This window comes from Microtus oregoni, unplaced genomic scaffold (assembly GCF_018167655.1).
Source record: "Microtus oregoni isolate MIOR12 unplaced genomic scaffold, Mior012 000032F_ref0000030, whole genome shotgun sequence".
In the NCBI taxonomy this organism is placed as follows: domain Eukaryota; kingdom Metazoa; phylum Chordata; class Mammalia; order Rodentia; family Cricetidae; genus Microtus; species Microtus oregoni.
Window position 1 is genome coordinate 13,999,447 of NW_024543091.1, and position 24,557 is coordinate 14,024,003.

At 46.7% G+C, this 24,557-nt stretch overlaps 1 protein-coding gene across 2 annotated transcripts in view; it reads right to left on the reverse strand.

The window, feature by feature from the left end:
- Nucleotides 1-8,651: 8,651 nt before the first annotated feature.
- Rab27a (RAB27A, member RAS oncogene family) overlaps nt 8,652-24,557 on the reverse strand; it is a 49,574-nt gene continuing 33,668 nt past the window's right edge. For both annotated transcript variants that reach the window (XM_041679928.1, XM_041679930.1), the window contains exons 3-6: nt 24,215-24,300; nt 21,418-21,521; nt 17,158-17,281; nt 8,652-10,248 (exon numbers count right to left, since the gene is read on the reverse strand). In XM_041679928.1, the coding sequence (XP_041535862.1) occupies nt 10,050-10,248; nt 17,158-17,281; nt 21,418-21,521; nt 24,215-24,300 (513 nt within the window). In that variant the 3' untranslated portion in view covers nt 8,652-10,049. The remainder of the gene's footprint in view (nt 10,249-17,157; nt 17,282-21,417; nt 21,522-24,214; nt 24,301-24,557) is intronic.

Sequence of the window (24,557 nt, forward strand, 5' to 3'; positions counted from 1 at the left end):
CTCACAGGAGACAGCTGGGTGGAGGCCTCATCAACCTCCTCAAGAAGACACTGGGTCTCATCCTCTGGAGAAAGGTCCTCTTCTGTGTCAGAAGAAAAGCAATGGAAGGACTCCGGTAAGGACAGTCACCCATGAAACCGTGGGGGGCCAAAGGTTCCCAAACACAGGGCTATCTGGCCTCCTACAACATTTCTGAAACCCACTTTCCCCAGCAGATCCCTCCCAAGGAGCCAAGGTTTGTCGGGCAACACAGCCCTATAACTCCCAATCCATACCTTGTATCATTTGCGGGCGGTAATAATTAACCAAGTTGGAGATCATCTGGGAAACGTCTTCTTGGTAATGAGGAGGCCCGAATATCAAAATCTCTGCATCCTCTTCAGGATGCCAATGGGTCACTTGAAGCAAGGTACGTGATGTACTCTCGACATGTGGGATGTACCATCCATCCTTGCCTGAGCAGGGAAAGGAGGAACATGAGGGTGAGGTGGCTCCCACTTCTTGGCACATTCATTCAGAGGTTGAGGCAGCTGGATAGAGGTGGCACAGGCCTGGGGCCACAGCCACTGGACAGGCTCTCTCTATAGGACATACTCAGGCAAAGGAGTCAGGAAAAGGTTACCTCTTGCCTTCCCTCCCCAGGTCACTCACCAAATATCGCTTCCACAAACCAAGGATTCACGTACACTGTTTCTGGATCATCCAGATACTCGGTCCGGAACCACTTGGGCAACGTGCTGGAGTCTCCGACCACTTCAAATAAGGTCCCTTCTTTGTGCTTCAGCTGGACCAGCGACTTATAAGTCTTAAAAGGGACCATGGTGCACCAGTATCGTCATAAACAGACTCGGCAACTCCAACCCCAGTAAACCCAAAAGAAGCCTCTTTGGGGAGAGCTGTATTTCAAGGGCTGTTTGCTAGCCCCTCCCCACTTTTGTCCTTCCAATTGGCTCTTAGACATTGCTTCCACTCCCAGAAGCCCTGCCTCTTCTCCCGTGGTCTGCACCTTAGAGAGAGGCCTAGTTTCTAGACTGGCTTCAGGTCCTCAAATGCTTGTTGGTGCTGGGTTTTAGTAGCACATGCCTTTAATCCACCATTTGGGAGACAGAGAGGCAGGCGGATCTCTGTGAGTTCGAGGCCTGGTTACAGATAGACTTCCAGGACAGCCAGTGCTAAACCCTGTCTCAAAAAACAAACAGGGGAGTCAGGGTGGTGGTGGCACACGCCTTTAATCCCAGCACTAAGGAGGCAGAGGTAGGTGGATCTCTGTGAGTTCGAGGCCAGCCCGCCCCACAGAGTGAGTTCCAGGAAAAGCCTCCAAAACCACAAGGAAACCCTGTCTCGAAAAACAAAAAACAAAACAAAACAAAAATACAGATCGACTATAAGAGGACATAGGCTACCTCACTAGATCCCTCATCTCAGAGCCCCTCCCCTCAGATGGGGCTGGAGTTCTAAACCATGCCCCCAGTGCAGATGGGGGTGTTTCAAGACAGGGTTTCTCTGTAGCTCTGAATACTATCCTGGAATTCGCTGTCCTTTGTTTTTGTTTTGTTTTGTTTTGTTTGAGACAGGGTTTCACTGTGTTGCCCTGGGTATCCTGCAACTTGTTGTGCCCACCACTGCCTCCCAAGTGCTGGGATTAAAGGTGCGTACCACCACTGCCCGGAAGTATTTCCAATAAATACCTTTCCCTTCATTACTTGAACATGGAACGAATACTCTACTAAATTTTATATAGACAGGGTCTCTCTTTGCAGACTAGGCTCCCCTTGAACTCACAGAACTCTGCCTCCTGATGCTGAGATTAAAGATGTGTGCCGCCACATTTAGCCATCTTTATTGTTGTTTTAGATTAAAAAAAAATCAATCTTACTATGGCCTGGCAGTGGTGGCGTGAGCCTTTAATCCCAGTAAGTGGAGGGCAGGGGCAGGCCAATCTTTGTGAGTTCAAGGCCAGCCTGGCCCACAGAGTAAATTCCAGGACAACCAGGGCTACACAAAGAAACCATACCCAGTTCTGAAGCACAAACTTTGCAGGTGACAATGTCCAGTGGCCATTGTGTGGGCCAGCCATGATAAGCTAAGTATGGACAGGTCACCCAAAGGAAATTTTTTTTTTTTTTTTTTTTTGGTTTTTTAAGACAGGGTTTCTCTGTGGCTTTGGAGCCTGTCCTGGAACTAGCTCTGTAGACCAGGCTAGTCTCGAACTCACAGAGATCCGCCTGCCTCTGCCTTCCGACTGCTGGGAGTAAAGGCGTGCGCCACCATCGCCCGGCCAAAGGAAATTCTTTATTTCCAACCATTATCACTTGCCAGAGTAGAACACTGGCACTCCATAAATTTAACAAGAGGCCCCAAGTCTCAGTAGTTTACCCTGAAGCAATACCTGGTGGCAGAAAGAACCACAAGCTGAGATAACCCGACCCCCACCCAAGAGCAGACTCTTCAAAGGGAATGCCTGGCATTCCAAGCACCTTAGATAGAAACACCTGCACATTCACCAGGACACCCTAGACAAATGTCAGCCAATCAGGGGTCCTGAACCTCAGAGACCCCCTACTATAAAAAAAAAAAAAAAAAACAATTCTAATTGAGCTCAGGGCTCTCCAGTTATTCCAATACATTGGACACGCGGTGAGACCGAGTTTGCAAACTTGATAAAAGCTTTTGCTTTTCTGCGTGGGACTCAGTTTCCTTGTTGGCCTTGAGGGGATTTAGGCTTAACAGCCACACCAGAGGTCAGATTGCCTTTGTAAGAGGCTGAAAGCTGCTGTCCTTGACCAGTTCCCACCCGCAGACATTCCTGGCTTCAGTTTGAGGGAGAGCACAATAACCTAGAATGAACTAGAAACTAGCCCCAATCTCTCCGACCTTTGGCCTCTTTGGACCTCCACAAAGAAGCATTCAGTTAACTGCCATCCTGGAGACTTCAGGCCTTTGTTTCTTGAGGTAGCAGAAAAGGCAAGTTGCTAGGAACAAAAGAGATTAACACGTGTCCTAGCTGTACTGACAAAGACGAATGTGCCAGGAAAAAGAGCAAACAGGCCCTTCACTGCCACATCTTGGAAAACTGAAGGGTGGAGGGTCCCAGCTGCTGGATGGATCAAGTGTCCTGAATAGGTACCCACTTGACCCTGGAGAGGTGGTACCAGCATGGATGTCCCAGTAGCTCAGCAGCAAAGGGGTGGTGAAGATCACGGTGTAGGGTCCTGCCCATCAGGGCTCAAGAGACCTAAGAACTAGCTGGTGTTTTTGTTTTTTTGAGACAGTGTTTTCTCTGTAGCTTTGGAGCCTGTCCTGGAACTAGCTCTTGTAGACCAGGCTGGCCTCAAACTCACAGAGATCAGCCTGTCTCTGCCTCCCGCGTGCAGAGCTAGCTGTTTAAGGAGCACTCTGTCCCCTGGGGAGAGCGCCTTGGGAAGGTAGACTGAGCGGTGAGAAGAACCGCCCTGCAAGAATGCAGGGAAAAGATAGCCTTAAGTGGGAAGGAAAGGGTCCCATCCACCCCCACAACAGAAACTGGCAAGGGGTGATGTTAAAACAGAGTAAGTAGTTCCAGTAAAAAACTTACCCCTGGGGGGCTGGAGAGATGGCTCAGAGGTTAAGAGCTTCACCTCCTCTACCAAAGGTCCTGAGTTCAATTCCCAGCAACCACATGGTGGCTCACAACCATATGTAATGGGGTCTGGTGCCCTCTTCTGGCCTGCAGGCATAGACACAGAATATTGTATACATAATATATATATATATAAACTTACCCCTGCCTGCAGCAGTCCCCTAATCTAGGTGAGGACACCAGGAGTCACCAAGTCTGGGCCGTGTCAGGGCTGAGAAGTTCAAAGGCTAGAAGGATCTCAGACTAGACTTCTGTGGTGTGGCATAAAGAACAAACCCACACAAGGGCATTCTGATTCCCAGTGTCCAGTGATAGCAGACTGGGCATGGCCTCCATGGCAGCTGAGCGTAAGGGTGGTAATGGTGATCAGTGACTCTCCTGGTGGCATTTAGGCAGGCTCTTGGCAGAGTTGACTTGGGCTGAGCTCTGGCAGGATAGCGCTTCATGGTTGACTTCCCTTGCCCCCTTTGTGAGGGTCCCAGTGGCCTCAGGGCAGCTGTTAAGGCTTGGGAGAATAGCCTTCTGTTGCACACTTGTCTGTCGGGAGGACTGAGCTGCCTCTTTTGGGGCATTGAAAACTTTAAAAGCCATTTTTACCAACTGCTATATGAGAGTTTGGGGACCTTCCTCAGATTTTTTAAAAATTTTTTTCTAGGGGCTGGAGAGACAGATCAACAGTTAAGAACACTGACTGCTCTTCCAGAGGACCAGGGTTCAATACCCAGCACCCACATGGCAGCTCATAACTGTCTGTAACTCCAGTTCCAGGGAATCTGACACCTTTGCATCAAATAAACAAGTAATAATTTAAAAAAAAATCCTCCTGCCTGGCACCCTTAGACAGGCAAAACACCAATGCACATAAAAATAAATACATATTTAAAGAATTAGAAATAAATAATGTGGTTTAAATTTTTTTTCAAAAAATTCTAATATCTGGGGCTGACAGAGAAATGAAACGGATTTTAGGACCGCGGCTCCCATTGGGGAGGCTGGGTCAAGTCAAGTATATTGAACCAAGGTCTCTTGTAATCAATTTAGAAAAAATGGCCAGGGTTTTCATCAGCTGGCTGTATAATCTCTCGGAGCTTATCAAAATTAAAACTTTGTCCAAGGGGCTGGAGAGATGGCTCAGTGGTTAAGAGCGTTGCCTGCTCTTCCAAAGGTTCTGAGTTCAATTCCCAGCAATCACATGGTGGCTCACAACCATCTGTAAAGAGGTCTGGTGCCCTCTTCTGGCCTTCAGGCATACAGACAGAATATTGTATACATAATAGATAGATAGATAGATAGATAGATAGATAGATAGATAGATAGATATTAAAAAAAAAACCTTTGTCCAAGATCATTTCCATACCTTGAAAGAGACAGGCGACCATGAGGCCTTGCCTCTGCCGCCCATTTTGACCTGGGACTGAGAAGTCCCAGCATGGTCCTGTAGCTGGCACTGCCACATCCCCCACAGGGACGTACTGTCCACCACGTGGGTCTGGTCTGCATACTGTCTAGCTGCTACCAGAACTCGAGTTCACTCCTCGGGAGTGAGTGTGGAGGCCTGGATGCCACAGAGGTCATGCCAGGTCAAATCGTAGGCCTAGGACAGAAGGAGAAACTCCTGGTTATAAACAGAAGGATTATCAGAGAAGGAGCCCAGCCACTTTTTCTATCTGTGAGTGGTCCTGAAGAGAGAGGGGAGCATGGACTGGAACAATTCCATTGGCTCCAGCTACCTCTCAGAGAGGGCAGAATACGGCAGGAGTTTGAACCAGGGAGGGTTCAAAGGGATTAGGCCGACGTGTATTGAAGCAAGGAAGGGTAGGGAAGGGTGGTAGGAGGAAGGGGAGGAGAGGAAGGGGGGTAAGAAGGAGGAAGTTGGCCCTGGACCTTTGTCCCAGAGGGGGGTGAAGCAGGGAGGAATGAGAGGAATGTGAGGGAGGTTGGCCAGAGAATGGAATCTGTGGCCCCTGAGGAGGTGGGTGGGTAGGCAGAATTCAGGGGAGCGGGGGAGGGGCCAGTGTCTCCAGCAGTGTGGTCAAGGCTGAATTTTCAGGGTCCCAATTCCCAGATAGGCAGAAATCTGGAGGCACTGTGACCCTAGGCAACAAGACCAGTGCTGTGAGACACTGGCTACTGAGGAAAAGACAGGAGCGCAATACCAGAAACTGTAGGCATATGGGAGCTCTGACCGCTTGTCCCCCAAATTTTCAAGGTCACGGAGGGTGGAACATTCCAGTCCCATTGACTCGAATTGACATAATTGAGGCCCAGCCTTAGTGCACAGAGAAATCAGCCCCAATTTAAAAAGATTTTATAAAAGAATGTTTGGGGATCTGGTTTCCAATGGCAGGTACTCATCTCACAAGTCTATGCCGGGGCCCAATGCCCAGTGCAATGCATCCACTGTGGTAGGCTTTAGGTCAAAAAGAGCGTTTGTGGGATAGTCCCTTGAACAGAATATCTGAAGAAGGGACTCCCAAGGAGCAAAGGCAGGTGTTTGTCCGGGTCATGGGCCTGGCACGCCCACATCTTTGGCACGACATCCTGAAAATCGGAAAAGGCCCAGGGCTTCTAAGGCAGTGACTTAGAAGGGACAATTTACACAGTTGAAAGCCGATTTTAGCCTGACATAGGACAAGTGTGGGCAGGAAGGGTGTTTTTCCACCATGTGGCCCAGGCTGGTAGGACCTCCAGATGAAAAGTTTCTGTACCCCAATAAGCCTCTCTCCCTATGCAGCAAACCAAATCAGACCAGACCAATCCTTTAGAAAAAGGCTAGGTTTGGCAGGAAGTAGTGGCGCACGCCTTTAATCCCAGCACTCAGGAGGCAGAGGCAGGCGGATCTCTGTGAGTTCCAGGACCCAGGACAGGCTCCAAAGCTGCAGAGAAACCCTGCCTCAAAAAACAAACAGCTGGGCAGTGGTGGCACACACCTTTAATCCCAGCACTCGGGAGGCAGAGGCAGGTGGATCTCTGTGAGTTCGAGGCCAGCCTGGTGTAGCGAGCTGCATGGAATCACACCTGATGGAGATGTATAATCAACTCCTATGGCTAAAGTCTGACTTATGCCTGATCACGCAATGATCATCAGCTGCTTGCATATGCGTGAATCTATGGGCAGTGCCCACCTGGCAATCCGGGATTGGCAGCCCATGCCTACTTAAGGGCTGGGAGAGGTTTGCCTGGGGAGAGAGGTCAAGGAGAGAGAAAGAGAGAGGAAAAAGAGAGAGAGAGAGGAGAGAGGGGAAGAGAGAGAGAGAGTGAATAAAGTCCTGGAATAAACTGCAGTGAGAAGAGCTCCGGTGGTCGCGTCATCCTTGCGGGACGAGGGTGGCTGTGACAGCCTGATCTACAGAGCTAGTTCCAGGAGAGGCTCCAAAGCCACAGAGAAACCCTGTCTCGAAAAACAAACAAACAAAGCCCAAGTTTAATGGGTAAAATGCTCCCAGATGATTTTCCAGCCCTCCAGAGAGGAGACAGAAAAACAGAGAGACTGAAAAAACACGTGTCTGTTTTTTGGGGAACAGTTCCAATACCACTGTGGGCATGGTCTTGAGCATCTCTGGGGGAGGGGGTCATCATTTGGCAGACTTTCTGAGAGGCAGTAGGGTTTGAAGAGAGATGGAGGAGGGGGCTTGGAGTGGAAGCTCCACCAGAACATTCCAGACTCTTTGGGTCTATGGATGCCAGGGGCTGGGGTGGAGCTTCCACCTGAACAACTGTCTGTGGCTCTAGTCCCAAAGGATCTGATGCCCCTTTCCGGCCTCCAAGGACACTGGACACACCTAGTACACAGACTTACATTCAGGCAAACATTCACACACACACGAAATAAATGAATAAAATTGTCCCAGAAAACATTTTCAACCAGGATATTGTTTGGACCAGGCCCCTCAATGGGCATCTCATGAACTCTATATTCCTGAATTTGGATTCCTTTGGCATTACAATTCATAGTCTGAAATGTTCACACAAAAAGAGACTGTACCGCGTTCATTTTTTTATTATTGTTTAATTGGCACAAAGTTCACTGAAGAGCATTTGCTTTTTATACAGATTTCCAAATAGAAAAATACATTAACACAAAAAATATGGCTATTTTATATCAAATTTAAACCATTTTCAAAGAGAATACAGGTTTTTTGGGTTGTTTGTTTCCAACAGACAAAGGCAGTTCTTGTGTGGGTGTCTATCACACACACTTAACCCTGTGCCAGGTTTGGAGCCAACAAGACTTGCATCTCACTGTGGATCTACTTCTTGAAAGCAGCATTATGCAAGCATTAATTTTATTTACAACAGAACATTTAGAAGGTGATAAACTTCACTGAAGTCTTAGGGTAACTTTGGAAGGCACTGCTATGTACGGCCTGCCCCTTGAAACACAGGACACAGTTCAGACATAGGCAGAAGCAAAGGCCTTAATGACAACTTTGGTGTTTCAAAGAATCCTTCATTTCAGTGACAGAAAAAACTTAGTAGCTGTGGCTGATTTTGCTGGAGAGGAGATCAAGGACAATGACAATAAATGATGGATGTTGAATTTTAAAAAAGCCTTTTAAGGGTTGGTGGGTACGATGGCTCCACCTTTTTTTGGGTGGAGGGGTCTTTTTTTTTTTCTTCTCAAAACAGGGTTTCTCAGTGTTCTCAGTGTTAACCCTGGCTGTCCTGGAACTAGCTCTAGACCAGGCTGCCCTCAAACTCAGAGAGATCCGCCTGCCTCTGCCTCTAGAGCGCTGGGATTAAAGGCATAAACTGTCACTAACTGGGTGATGGCTCCACCTTTAATCCCAGCACTTGGGAGGCAGAGGGGGGCGAATCTCTGTGAGTCTGATGCCAGCCTGCACTACAAAGGAGTTCCAGGACAGCCAGGGCTACATAGTGAGACTTTGTTACTTGAAAACTACCACGTGAACATTTTCCTTTATATTTGTTTTGCTAATTACAACTATTACAAGTTCTGCCAAACAATTAGTGTCAAAAAAAAAACCAACCCACAGTTTTTACTTTTTAAAATTATAATTGGTTTTTTTTCCCCCTTGGTGAAGTTCTTTGGGAATTTTGGTTTACTTTTTTTTTTAAGCCTCTTTAATTTTGCTCTGAATGAAATACCTTAGGCCTGAAGAAGTAGATTCTATGAAGAACATATTTTTTGTTTTGTTTTGTTTCAAGACAGAGTTTCTCTGTGGCTTTGGAGCCTGTCCTGGAACTAGCTCTAGTAGACCAGGTTGGCCTTGAACTCACAGAGATCTGGCCGCCTCTGCCTCCAGAGTGTTGGGATTAAAGGCATGCGCCACCACCACTTGGCTATGTAGAACATTTTAAACCACCCCTTTTGGGCAAGAAGATATTGAGGCAATAGAGCACAACACAAGGTCTTGGCAAGATACACAAGTACACAAATGCCCACATTCCCAGTGAAAGTACAGGCGACGAAACACTTTTCCTAAACTAGCATACAAATGCGACTTTTTAAATACAGACGCTGCTCTCCCTCCAGATAGCAAATAAGCATGTGTTTTAATTAAAAAGAAATACCTTCGATTACACTAATGGGAGAGAAAACAAACTGGGAAATAGCAACGACACCCAGCCTGAAGGTAAAGTCTGATTAGGCATCGACAAATGAAACTACAGCCTGAAGATGCCAGACAAAAATATAAATATGAAGAGAAAAGCAAGAAATCGTTTCTTAGCATGCATACAGCAGAAGCACCAGCTATGCTCAGCCGTGGACTGAACCAACAGACCACAAATAAACACCTGAGTCTCCATGACCCTGAAGCCAAGAGCCAGGAAATCTGACTTCACTGGCTTCCATTACTTCGCCCACCCCTGTCCTACAAACCCTTCCCGCCACCACCACACCTATAGGCAACCCAGTCTACAGATATGGCTGTAATTTTAACGTAAGCCTTCCCTTTGACAAATTGTGTCAAAGACAGTGCACCGAAAGACATTGGTCCAGCGTGTACATAATATTAGCATTCAAGTGTTCTAGAAGGTCAACTATGGTGTGGATTTTTAAATCTGGATTAGTCTTTCATTGCCCAGAGATCCCAATGCTTCTAACGAGACTCTAATGAGACTCCAGGTCAATCTGTGCTATGGCAGGTGGCGGTGCCATCAGCATTCTACACAGCAGATGCAGCCTTTCATGGCTGCAAACTCTTGAATCCCTGAATGACCTGCCACCACGGGCCTAGGCTTTACAAGGCACTTTTGGCTCTGTGAAATAGTTCTCCCAATTCTTGGATACGTTAAAGCTGCAACAAGTTACAAACGGATGCTGAGTTAATGTCTACTGGAGACAAGGAGAAGCAATTGGCATTCGATACAGTGTTATTCACTGTTGTTCACGTGCGCTGGATCTCTGCAGCACAGCTCACAGGCAGGAGCTCTGGGCCGCTGCAGTGCACACCTGGAGGCAGTCTCAACAGCCGCACAGCCCCTTCTCCTTCTCCGCACTTAGCTGATCTGCAGAAGTGTGGCCGTTGGATCGCACCACGCCTTCTGGAATCCAGGACTTGTCCACACACCGTTCCATCCGCTTCATTATCAGGTCCAGGAGCATCTCAATTGCTTGGTTTATGTTCGTCCCATTGGCAGCACTAGTTTCAAAATAGGGGATTCTGGAAGGACAGGGAAAACTCAGTTGACAATGTGGAAGGGGGGGACAACGACCTTTGTCCATAATTTTTTTAGCCATTCACAATTTAGAGAATAATTTTAGGATAAATATACATGACAACAGTATGACTTCAATAGGGACCAGAGAGGAGGCAACACTATTCCCATGTTCATAATTCAATGTGGCAAATTACAAGGAAAATGAATTCCAGTCCAGTATGTGTCTCTTTCAAACCTTCATATCTCATTCTTCAAAATGGTATCATTTACCAGAGCCTGCCTAAGACAAACTCCAGCTTAAAGGAATGAGGTCATTGTAAGTAGCTTAAGCAATCAATGCAGGGCCAGGTTTGCACTTCTCTCTCTCCAACAGTAAGTCGTCCTGAGGCAGAGCGTATGAAAACTGGACTTCTATGAGGAGGGAGGGGGTAGGGTAAGAATGTTGTCTAAGCAACCACTGATATCTGCCCCAGAAAATAGACCCAGTGTTTTTCTAAGAGAAGGCAGAGCCAGGTATAGTAGTGCACACCTGTAATCCTAGCTTGGGAGGTAGAGGCAGGAGGATCACAAGTTCAAGGGCAGCCTCACAACACAGTAAATTTGAAGAAAGCCTGGACTGCTTTAGACCCTGTCTCAAAACAAAACAACTCAGAAGACGTAAGAGAAAAGGAGAAGCCAGGGAGGGAGGGAGGGAGGCTTCAACTTCTCTAGTGTTAGGAATATAAAAGTCCTTGCACCCACAGATCACTAGCGAAACCATGTTAAGCATGCAGAGGTTTCTTTTCAAAGAAGAAGGTGTATCAACTGTTTACCACCCAGAAGGTCAGGAGTGGATGTTGTTAATGACCTGGTGAATTTTGCTATCTATGGAGCTAGACGTCACCCAAATCCCCCCAGAATGTTTATCCTGTTGGACCCTAGAGTTCAAACACCTAGGAGGAGTTGCCCCCAGAGACCACCCCTCACACCACAGCTGATGTAAAAGCATGAGGATTTTATTAATTCTGTCATGACAGGGTACCCCAGCATTCAGGAAGCCGAGAGACCTCTAATAGCTGGTACAGGCTACTTTTAAAGGAGAAGGCCACAGAAGCAAGGGGGTTGTTCTTTGACTATTATGACTGGCTTATTCGAAAGGGCAATTACCAATAATTGGCTGGAGAGCTGTTGCCAGATCAGATGAGGTAAGAGGTCATTTTGACCCCGTTTCCCAGGGGACTGAATCAAAACATACGTGTATGGGTAATTGTTCAGAAACTGAGTCAACATCTTAAAGATTATCTTGCCCCAATTTCTGGAGAACATATGTGCATGTGTAGCTGTTAGGTCCTTGGTTCCCAGGGGAGAAGGGGAAGCACTATGGCACGGAGGCTGAGAGGATTCAGAATTGTCAAAAATGGCTTCAGAATTGTCTTAAAGTTTTACAATCCCAGATTCTCTATCTTTACCTTGTTTCTCAGTCAATAGAACACATCCTTGAGGGAAATGCCACATGTATTTTATAGACCAAGTGACTAGCCAGACCTTCCCTAAGCCCTTAAACTACATCATATATGTATCTCTAGAATCCATCTTCTTGAAAGAAATAACAAGTACTTTGAGTTGAGTGCGATATAATTACGCCTCCTTGTGCACCAGGGATTGTAAACACCAGGAAACTTTCCCAAATCGTATTGCATTTAAATATGCTTACAGCAAACCATCTGGGGTCAGACTCCAGAAGTTTTAGCCAGCACCGCTTACTAAGTCGAGCTGAATTGAGTTCTCCTTTTTACCTCACCCATTTCCATGCAGGCTGTGATGCTTGCAGCTCACTCCCCCTACACACACTTCTGTTACTTCCTTGCCACTTCCTGGAGAAGTTAATAATCCTTAAAGGGTCATTCAGCTAATAAATGACAGAAGTATAATTGTGTCCTCCCATATATGTCCTCATGTGTCCCATAGCCCCTGTTAGACTAGGAAATGTCCTGTTGGATCTACCACCGAGCAACAGTCATCTAACCTTCTGGTTTTTGAGACACAGTTTAACTAGATAACTCAAATGGATCTTGAGTTTTCTATGTAGTCTAAGTTAGACTCAAATTCACAATTCTCCTGCTTCAGCCTATGCACTATTTGGATTGCAGATGTGTACCACAACTCCTGGCTTAATTTTTTATACTTTTAAAAAGACTTTTGTTATTTTTAATTATGTATGTGTGCATATGTGTGTATGCATGTGAGTGCAGGTGCCTATAAGGACAAAAGAAGGTGCTGGATCCCAGGAACTGACATTACAGACAGTTGTGAGCCAACTAGAGACCAAATTCTGTTCCTCTAAGGGCAGTAGATCTTTTAACCACTGAGTCATCTCTCCAGCCTTGGATATTTTATACATTTGGAAAGGCAATTTAAAAAATCGCAGTCAGCCTGGCGGTGGTGGTGCACGCCTTTAATCCCAGCAGTCAGGAGGCAGAGGCAGGCAGATCTTTGTGAGTTCGAGGCCAGCCTGGTGTACAAGAGCTAGTTCCAGGACAGGCTTGATAGCTACAGCGAAACCCTGTCTCGAAAAACAAAACCAAAAAAAAAAAAAAAAAAAAAAAAAGGTTTAGGTATCTAGGCATCAATTCAAAAGGATCATTACTTTAACCAGAGAAAACTGGCACTACCCATTATGTCCACACGATGGTGCTAAAGCAGCACTGCCTTGGAGCTGTTTGCTAGATGTATGAGAAGAGATGGTTGATATTGACATCCACCTACACATGGCCCCTTGTTAAATGTTTGGAGTTTGTGAAGACACACAACTTTTCATATGCTCATACAAATAGATTCATCACAGTTGGGCATGGTGGAGCACACCTAAATGCCAGCATTCAGAAGGTAGAGGCAGGCGGCTCTCTGAGTTTGAGGCCAGTCTAAAGTTTGAGGCTGGTCTAAAGAAGTGAGTTCCTGGCCAGTCAAGGCTGCTACATAGAGAAACCCTGTCTCTAAAAATCAAAGGAAAGAATACTCAGCACAATTTCATTATTTATTTATTTAGGTTTCTCGAGACAGGTTTCTCTATGTAACCTTAGCTGTCCTGGAACTCTGTAGACCAGGCTGACCTTAAACTCAAGAGACCCACCTGCCTCTGCTCCCTGAGTGCTGGTTTAAAGGTGTGGATCACCACCACCCAGACGACTCATCACAATCTGAAAATAAAAACATCAAGTAAACAAAATGACAGCAGCTTCCCATCAAGAGACTGTCTCACTTGCAGATCTCCACCAGGATATCTGCAGGGCAGAGTCCCCAATCATCTGACTTCTTTTCTATTGTTTATTTACTGACAAAACTGGGAACTTTTTTTTTTTGCTCATATTTTTTTTAATTTATATATTATGTATACAACATTCTGCCTCCATGTATGCCCATATGCCAGAAGAGGGCGCCAGATCTCATTACAGATGGTTGTGAGCCACCATGTGGTTGCTGGGAATTGAACTCATGACCTCTGGAAGAGCAGCCAGTGCTCTTAACCATTGAGCCATCTCTCCAGCCCCCCCCCCCCTTTTTTTTTTTTTGGTTTTCAAGACAGGGTTTCTCTGCAGCTTTGGAGCCTGTCCTGGAACTAGTTCTTGTAGACCAGGCTGGCCTCGAACTCACAGAGATCCGCCTGCCTCTGCCTTCCGAGTGCTGGGATTAAAGGCGTATGCCACCACCACCCGGTGTATATATATATATAATTTGTATACCATATGTGTGCCTGGTGCCCAAGGAAATCAGAAGAGGGTACTAGATCCCCTGGATCTGGAGTTATGAATGGCTGGTTGTATGTTACCAAGTGGGTGCTGGGAATCAAACCCCGGTCCTCTGCAAGAGGAACAAGTGCTCTTAACCACGGAGCCATCACTCCAGCCCCCATTAATTTCTTTCTCAACTCAAAAATGCCAAACAATTGATCAGGGACCAAATGATGCAGACACGTTACCCGGTCCAGAGTCGATACAGGGCACTGCTAAATTCAGACCCCTGAAATCCAAAACAAGATCTGTACTAATGTCTGCTATCTTCCACTGACATTGTGAATAAAGGTTTGGTTTTGTTATTTTAAGACAGTCTTTCTGTTCCTGGTTGGTTGTCCTGGAACTTGCTCTGTAGACCAGGCTGGCCTTGAACTCACAGAGATCCACTGGCCTGAGTATAGAGATTAAAGACATGCACCATCACTTCTCAGCATGAATCAAGATTTCCAACTGAGCTTTCATTGTAGAAACTTTGGACACCTTCCCTCATCGCTAACCAGCAAGGGGTATAGAGTCCTCATCTCAGATCTGTGGCCAATCACCTGCACAGCACACACGTGTGTCACTCATTTGTGGCCAATCACCTGCACAGCACACATGTGTGTCACTCAGTTGTGGCCAATCACCTGCACAGCACACATGTGTGTCACTCAGTCGTAGCCAATCACCTGCACAGCACACACGTGTGTCACTCAGTTGTCCTTTCGTCCCATTCACCATCTTCTTGGTTTCCTCCATTCTGAATAAAGCAGCCAAAGTAGCTTATCACCTCCACCAACTATTTCCTGTGATTAAAGGAGCACATTCTGTCTCCATCCCTTTCCTCTCTTCTCCAACCATTCCTTTACCCTCGTCAAGTAAAACCTCTTCTCAAGTAGGCCAGTGGTGGGTCATGCCTTTAATTGCAGCACTCAGGAGGCAGAGGCAGGTGGATCTCTGTGAGTTAGAGGTCAGCCTTGTCTACACAAGCTAGTCCCAGGACAGGCTCCAAAGCTATGCAGGGAAACCCTGTCTTAAAAACAACAGAAACCTCTTCTCATGGGGGTGGGGTGGGGCTGTGGCATTGCTTAGTGGCAGAATGCTCGCCTAGTAAGTGTGAACCTTTGCTTTGATTCCTAGTAGTACAAAACAATAAAACCCTTAATAAAACAAACAAAAAACTCTTCTCATTTTAACTCAACTCATCTTTGTGGTGTTTTCTATGGCCAGCACATGCTGGACGGACACAGGGAAAGACAGTCCCCACATAACTCAGAACCCCAGTACAACACAAAACAGAACTCTGATGCCAGACAGACTGCAGATTCCTGAGACCCAAAATGGAGTAACGAGAAAGGGGCTGATCCTTCTACTCCGCAGGTGCTTGAGAAATGTTTGTTGAAAGATTATTCTCGTCCGCCCACTTTTTCATTCACATCTCAAAAGCATGGGTGAAAACCACTGCCTGTATTGCTTCACAGCTGACTTCCTCCTTATCTCCTTGCAAAACAGCCTCCCTTCAGCGCTCAAGTCTGACTGTGGGGTTTGCTCCTTCCCCTACCCCACCCCCATTTCCTTTCCACACTCTTTGAGTGCCTCTCAAGGGGGAGGTGGGGGATACCGGAACTGCCTATGAGCTCTGCCAGCCTCTAGCTCAGAATCTCCCAAGTAGGCTGGTTGGTCACGAAAGCTGCATAAGAAAACCACGTGGCAAGCTGTTAGTCACCAGCGCCCAGGCCCCCCACACGCCGCTGTGGCCAGGCTGAGCATTTCCCAGAATTTGAGCTTTGGTTAGGGTAGACCACGCATGAAACGCTCCGCATCTCGCCCGGCATCTCACTGCATCTCCTTGCCAGAGTAAGCCAGCAGGGCTGCGGGAATTCCTCAGGTGAAGTGGCACTGCGGAGGCTTGAAGTCATGCCCCGCCCCACCCTGTGTGTCTTCTCTCCTGTACCCCTCTTTTCCTTTTCCAGAAATCCAGCTCCTGACCACCTCACAAATCACTGCCCACACCTTATCAGTGTTTCGTCCTCCATCTTACCCCACCTGCAGTTCCCAAGCAGGCCTGGAAGAATGTAATACCTTTAGGTGCTCAAAAGCTTCCAGCCCCCTGTCTCCTTGGCAGAGAGTCAAAGCCCCCCAGAGTCTGGCTTCTTCCCGCCTGGCCAACTTAACCTTTCATTCCCCGCCTTCACCCTCTAGGTCAGTCCCATCCTTTAGTCCCTTCTGAACCCCCATCAGACCACGGAAGAACAGAGCCGGCAAGCCCTAGCAATGGGTGATTCTGTCTTTGCTTCCTTTTGAGCTGGGGTTATAGGCATCCACCAGACACCCAGATTGTGACGTGTCCTTGTGATTGTGGAGCAAGCGCTCTAACTGCCGAGCAATCGCTCCATCCCTGCCTCCTACTTTTTCTACATTTGCATTCTCATAAGTCAGGAGAAGTCCACCCTCTTCCCCCCCCCCCCCCGTGGTGCCCCTGTGAACCTCCTACAAGAGCTGAAAAAGGAAGAGAGTTTCTGACCCGCCACTCAAAAATCAGCCTAAACCAAAGGGCATCTTCACCTCCTCCCCAAAGTCAATGCCTGCTCTGTGATACCCAGTGAGGCCTTCCCAATTGCCAGGACTCGGCAACAAGGTATGTAAAGTGGTTTTGACATTTCCTTGCTGAGCACAGAGGATTTCCTTATTCTAAGAGTCTTCTGTTAGCCAGGTGGTGGTGGCAGGGGCAGGGGTGGCTGCTCACACCTTTAATCCCAGCACTCAGGAGGCAGAAGCAGAGGATCTCTGAGGTCAAGGCCAACCTGGTCCACAGAGTGAGTAGGTGAGGACAGCCAAGACTAGTACACAGAGAACCCCTGCCTCAAAATAAATAAATAAACAAACAAATGGGTAAGTAAGTAAATAGGAAAATACATAAAGATTATTCTGTTTGCATGTTGGACAGAAGGCCCTACGGCCAGCATATCCACACTCAAGGCTCTTTTCCTACAAATTCCAAGGGATTGACAAAGGGAGACCAAGATATCAGAGGACGCCCTACCCCGTGTTTCTTTTATAAGTCCCACTGAGACACAACCTCTCAAGGCCCTAATGCTAAGCGGTTTACTTTAAGCTCTCACGTTGTCATTTCAGTTGCTCACATGCAGCAGGAATACTCACCCATACTTCTCTGCGAGTTCCCTGGCTTCCTCCTCTTTCACTGCCCGCTGGTCTTCAAGGTCACTCTTATTTCCACACAGCACTATATCTGGGTTTTCACAGTATGCATGCATTTGTAGCTGGCCTATGGTACAGGAAAGCTTGTTACACCTCGTTATAATGTAAGCATGCGAGCAATAGAAAATACACGTAAAAGTGCTTCTGGAAACCACTAGTGCATATACAGGGGTTAAGAACCAATAAAATATCACAAAGCACCAGTACTATAATCTTTAAAACTAAATGAGTTATTATTCCTGTCCTTAATAAACACTCCAGTATGTTTATATCAGAGAGACTATGGTAACCCTTAAAAGTGTGTGTGTGTGTGTGTGTGTGTATGTGTGTATGTGCACACGCGCACACGCAGATCATAAAATATCTGTCTTGTGAATAACAGAATCAGAATGCTCAGCCCTAAATGGAATGTCTGTGCCATACCACTCTCCCCAAGGCTCCGGGGGATGTGTGTAGAAGAGGAGCTGGGAAGATAACAAGAGCTAGGTGGAGGTAGTAGATGACTTCAAGGAAACAGTATTTTCCAGACTTGGCAGGACAGACGTACATATGAACTCAGATTGGGATGGCACACACAAGACCTACACGGGCTCACACCACTCAAAATTCCTCCACGAAGGAGGGGGCTGGAGTCCCACTTCTACCTAGAGAACTGTGGGCACTAGTTTGCTGATGGGAGGGAGAGTCGGTTTTCTCCAACGGAGTGACACCTGGTATATTGACTGCACTCCAGGGCAGGCCCCACACCCAGAATCAGTCAGCCAACACACAGGCTGGTTTTGAGGGGGGTGGTGGAGGGGGAAGGGAAGGGGGAGAAAATGAATTTAGATGGGTAAGGAGGAGGTGGAGAGGGGAATGAATACAATCAAAAGACACTGTATGAATTCATCAAAGAACGAATTAAAGACATTATAAACAGAAAAGACTTCAAAAGAAAATTGGAAGAATTATTTTAAAGAGTGTTTACCTGACTGTATGTATGTGCACTATAATCACACAAATGCCTGTAGAGGCCAGAAGAGGGCACCAGATCCCTGGGAACTGGAGTTGCAAACGGTTGTGAGTCAACACATGGGTCCTCTGCAACACCAGTCAGGACCCTTAAACACTGAGCCATTTCCCTGGCCCTGTGTGTTGCTAATCTTTTGTTTTTGATTAATAAACATTTATAATTGTTACTTTTGGGGGGCTTTGTGTATGTGTGTGTTGTTAATCTTTTTTTTTGCTTTTTTTTTTTCTGAGGCAAGGTTTCTCTGTGTAGCCCTGGCTATCCTGGAACTCTCTTTGTAGACCAGGCTAGCCTACTCACAGAGATCCTCCTGCCTCTGCCTCCTGAGTGCCAGGATTAAAGACATGCACTACCACTGCCTCACAATGTGTTACTAATCTTAAACCCCGTTTGTCACTTTTTAAAAATTTCTTTCAACAGTAGTAGTAGTTGTATAGAACTGTCTTTTTGTTTTTTGAGACATGCTGCATTCCCCCAAGGCTGGCCTCCAGCTCACTATATAACCAAGGATGCCCTTGAAGCTCTGACTGTTCCCACCTCCTCAGTGCTAGAATTACAGGTATGTAGTGCATGGCAGTTTATAGGGCACCAAGATGGTAACCAAGGCTTCGTGTGTCCTAAGCAAACACCCACCAGCTGAACTGGATTTCCAGTCCTAAGAAATGTCTTTTTATAATGGAACCTACTGACATGTGAAATGCTTTTCATATTTCTGTGTCATCCTAAGGCAGAACAAAGCTATTTAAAACAATTAAGACGCTGGGTGTGATGGTGCGTGCCTATAATCCCAGGAAGCAGAGGAAGAGGCTCTGTGAGTTCAGGGATAGCCTGGGCTACAGAGTGAGACCTTGTCTTACACAAACAAAAACTATGGTTCAATAACATAGAGTAAACAGTAAAATGACTGTCACCAAGGCCAAGGGGAAGAAGGGTGCTACAGCCCTAGTCATAATGGGCTGGAGAGATGGCTCAGTGATTAAGAGCACATGTTTCTCTTCCAGAGGACCTGGGTTCTGTTCCCACCACTCACTCCAGGTGGTTCGGCATCAGCAGCTACACTGGCCTCCCAAGGCAACTGCACTCACATACACCTACCCACAGACACCAGTTTTTAAAAAGTGATAAAAACAAAATCTTTAAAAAGAAGAAAGAAAAAGAGCTCCAGGGTGCTAAGTAGCCCCACCTTCCAAAGAAGGAGAATAAACCCCAACTTCTCTCTCCTCACACTCCAGAACAAAGTTAAAGCAGTAGTTGAACTTCCACAATCACAGGTCTCGGCATGTATGACCTCGTGTGTGTGTGTGTGTGTGTGTGTGTGTGTGTGTGTGTGTGTGTGTTGTCACTATCAGCTCGGAGGAGCTCAGGAGTGTTGACACTTCAGTTCCTCCTCACAAAGCCAGGTCACACAGGTCTTATCAAGAGAAGGTGAAGGAGGAGGAAGTCTCCCCAAGCAGTCACACAGGTCTGAATTTCAGGACACTGTCTTTTGCCTTCAGGGGACAATCTAGGTCACAAGACCTGCCCAGGCAAGATCAGACTGTGCCCTGTTTCCTGCAGAAGCTGGGCCTCTTCTACTCTTCGGGTGTTAATGTGCAGCTCCCACACCCTTTAATGCCCAGACACAACTTCCTTCAGGATTTGCTTCATTGTCTCCTCTCCAGGTCTCTTCTGTGCTCTGTTGGCAGCTCCACTGTCCCCTACCATGGTTATGAGAGTCTCCTAGAGTTGAAGCATGAGTCTGTTTACCTGTTACTAGCTGTGTCCCCCAAACCCCCTCCCCAGAAGTTATCTGACCTCCTTAGCTTCCTCATGCATAAATGATCACTTCAGTTCTTACTTCCCAGCGTCAAGGCAAGGTTAACTGATTCACTGACTCTCTGGGTAAGGTGTGTGGGCTAGTAGCCTCAGCATCCCCTGAGAACTTACTGGAAATGCAAATTCTAGTCCTAGGCAACATCTACTGACCAGGAACATGGATGTGGGGGGACCACCCTCCAAGAGACTCAGATGCATACACACGCTCAGTTAATAAACCAAAGCACTTCTAAGACTCTGTAAGTAACAGTTCAGAGTGTCTACGTTGGTGAGTCTGAGAGTCTCTGTCTCTGTCTCTCTCTCTCTCTCTCTCCTCTCTCTCCCCTCTCTCCCTTCCTCCCTCCCTCTCCCTCTTTCTCTGGAGGGAGGATTTTCCAGTCAGGGTTTCTCTGTGTAGCCTTGGATGTCCTGAAACTCTCTCTATAGACTAGACTGGCTTGAACTCACAGAAATCCTCCTGCCTCTGCCTCCCAAGTGCTGGGATTAAAAGTGTGTCACCATGTCCAGCTGATGTTATTGTTCTCATCTCTAAAATTTTGTATGAAAACTATGAAGTAATAAGTAATGAAGTAAATTAATCAGTTATCTGAAATTGTAGGTGTACCTAAACCCCTGTAACCTGAGGTGAGATATGGTAAAGATCGGATATGTGTTAGAACAGTAAAATAAAATAGCGGTCATTAATAAGAGAGGAAATACTCTAGCTAAAATGGTTTTCATGGGACTTCTTTCTTTCCAGATTTTTTAAAAATAAACATAACTTGGGGCTGGAACAATGGCTCAATAGTGACAAGCACCCAGTGCTTTTCCAGAGGACCCAAGTTCTAGTCCCAGTACCTGCATGGTGGCTCACAACTGTCTGTAATTCCAGTAAAACCTCCACAGACACTGCACATTAGTGCACAGACATGCAAGTAAAACACTCACAAGCATAAAGCTAAAATGTAAATAAATAAGTAAAACAAACAACTCTAGCTGGTCAGAAAGAAGGGAAGATGGAGGGCTTCACAACAGAGTGGAAGATAAAGGTAAAAGGAAAAAGGGGAAAAGCATGAGTTTGGAGGCTTAGACTACCTAAAAAGTTTTGTCAGGACTCATCCTGGCTTAGGATAGGGAATGGCTCTAGACATGACCTGCTCAGTCCCTTAACTCCAGGAAGACAGATGGTGACCCAATTCCATCAGCTCATCTGACCCCTCCTGAGAAGACAGGGAAGGACCCCCAGCAAAGAGAAGGTAGCTCGAGGGGCGCAGTAGTCTGCAGCAGTAAGCTGAAGAGCTTACCCTTCCCAGCCTTGGCCTGGAGATGTTTTCAGCCAAAGACATAAACATAGCTACATTCAGGGAGCAGAGCAGGGCCCAGGAAACCCCAGCACTTACTTATCCAGTTTCGGACATTGAGGAAACTTTGCTCATTTGTCAGGTCGAACAGTAGCAGGAAACCCATAGCATCTCTGAAGAACGCAGTGGTCAAACTACGAAACCTAAGGCACGAAAACAGGTGGTTACTAAGTCATGGCCACACTCCTGGGATGCAAAGCCGCCAGTGACACCCTCCACCTTCAACAGAGATTCATCAACAATTCCCACGCTGTTCTCCCAGATGGCTGCTTACCACTCCCTGATTTCAATGTGAACAGAACGTGTTATTGAAACTGAGCCCCACGGACTGGAGAACTGCCTTGTAACCTCGGTCTCAGCCAGGGAATCGTTGGACAACCGTGAGTTCACTGGGCCAAAAGCAACAGTGCTAGCAGGCCATGCATGTTTTCCTCCCACCCCTACAAGGCAATCCTTGGTCTCATGTTAGGCTCTGTAGAAGTCTCTCCTCTCTGACAACCATTTCATTGCCTCTATGATGGGAATGGTGCTGAGGAAGACTCAACTCTTCCCAGGTAGTCTACCACCGAGGCTTTACCTGCTGCCCCTGCCCCTGCTCTTCCTCTAGTTGGTTCCTCCCACTTTGCCTAAATACAGTCTGTCACTAGCAGGCAGGCACCACAGCAGGACATGGTATACATTAACCAGCTATTCAGAAATGGTAGATTTTTCTCAATTTTTAAAATATATTTATTTTTATTATATGTACACTGGTGTTTTGTCTGCATGGATGTCTGTATGAGGGCGTCAGATCCCTTGGAACAGGAAGCTATAGACAGTTGTGAACTGTCATGTGGTGGCTGGGAATTGAACCCGGGTCCTTTGGAAGAGCCGTCAGTGCTCTTAATTGCTGAGCCCTCTCTCCAGCCCTTTTCTCAATTATTTTATTCAGTGTTCTTACCAAATGTCTTCACTGTTTACAGATACAAACCAAAATAGCAACAGATGGCATGACATGATGTCTAAGATTTGCCCTCCAGGTAACGTGGGAGGGAGAGGAGAAAAGTGATAAGGGAGCCATGTGCAGTAAGACTGGCCCCAGCACAGTGATTGCGGACTCTGAGTAAAGTGACAGGGATTCAGCTGAACCTCTTCTCTTTTGTGTACACTTGAAAATTTCTACGGTGTTTTTTTTCTTCTTTCTTTCTTTCTTTTTTTAATCCTTTGCATATCACCATAGAACCTTCATCTGGCGATGGATGGAGATAGAGACAGAGACCCACACTGGAGCACTGGACTGAGCTCCCAATGTCCCAATGAGAAGCAGAAGGAAGGAGAACATGAGCAAGGAAGTCAGGACCACAAGGGGTGTACCCACCCACGGAGACAGTGGGGCTGATCTATTGGGAGCTCACCAAGGCCAGCTGGACTGTGACTGAAAAAGCATGGGATAAAACCGGAATCTCTGAACATGGCGAACAATGAGGGCTGCTGAGAAGCCAAGGACAATGGCACTGGGTTTTGATCCTACTTCATGTTCTGGCTTTGTGGGAGCCTAGCCAGTTTGGATGTTCTCCTTCCTAGACCAGGATGGAGGGGGGAGGACTTTGGACTTTCCACAGGGCAGGGAACCCTGACTGCTCTTCAGACTGGAGAGGGAGGGGGAGAGGAATGGGGGGAGGGGGAGAGGAGTGAGAGGAGGGGGAGGGAAATGGGAGGCTGGGAGGAGGCAGAAATTTTTTTTTTATTATGTATACAATATTCTGTCTGCATGTGTGCCTGCGGGCCAGAAGAGGGCACCAGACCAGATGGTTGTGAGCCACCATGTGGTTGCTGGGAATTGAACTCAGGACCTTTGGAAGAGCAGGCAATGCTCTTAACCAATGAGCCATCTCTCCAGCCCCCCAGAAAATTTTTTTTCAATAAAAAAAAACAAAAAAAAAATCTGATGAACATATATACAGTTGTTAGTGCATGGAATGATGCTGATAAAGATGTGAATACATAGATGATACAGATGTGCATATGCACACAGCTATAAAACAATTTTATCATGATGAAAAAATAAATAAATAAATAAATAAATAAATAAATAAATAAATAAATAAAGAGGGCTGGGGAGATGGCTCTGTGGTTAGGATGTTTCTTATACAAGCTTGACAAGCAGAACCCACATAAATGTCAGGTGGGCATAGCAGACCATAGTGACATAGTTACACAGACCAGTGTGTAACTCCAGCACACAGAAGACAGAGGTGGGATTCTCAAAACAAGCTACAGACCAGCTGCGTCTGTGAGCACTGGGTTCCAGTGAGAGATCCCGCTTCGGTGAGTCAGGCAGAGAGCAATCAAAGAAGAGTCCTGATGTTAACCTTGGGCCCCACATCACACATGTGCCTGCATACCACAGGAGAACACACACACACAGAGGAAAAATCCTTCAAGGGGGCTGTAGCTGCCTGAAAGTAGCCTTGCACCAAGATGTGACATCGTTTATTTTAGTTAAGTAACCTGTGGCCTGATTAAGTCATGCCAACCAGATGTTCCATCGGGCTTCCATATCAGATAAGAACAAAACAGGGAGCCTTAGGACTCCCTTACAGGTGAGCAAACAGCTAAGGCAATGGGGGAAAGCCTAAAATGGGAGAAAAAAAAAAGAATGAGTCCCAAATAAGAAAGTTTAATTTTAAGGAGATTCCCATCTCTGTTGATCACAGAGAAAACACACCCATCGCTGTCCCCTCAGGCTGCCCGCAGACTGATCTGGCTGCCCAGCTCACCAGGTGCAGACGAGCCAATTGACTGTCTTTGCCTGCCCAGGACAGTGTGGCAAGAGCACCGGGGAGGACATGCTTACCTCTCCTGTCCTGCCGTGTCCCATAACTGCAGGTGGATCCTCTGGCCTCGGCCCACAGCTCCATCTGGTCCATTAGCTCTGTACACCTAAAAAATCAAAGCAGAGAAAAACCAAGGGAGGTTCTGAGATGGGTGGGCTCTTCTTCACTTTCTGTTCAACACAAACTCCAAAGCATCTACCCTTCTCAAGAGAACTGAGTCCCAAACAGGTTTGTACTTTATTGCAATAACTGCACTTGGGCGGCGGTACCTCCTACTGAGACATCTACCTAGGTGGAGATGTAGTTCAGTTGGTAGAGCCTTGCCCAGCATCCATGAAGCTCTATCCATCCCCAGCACCACAA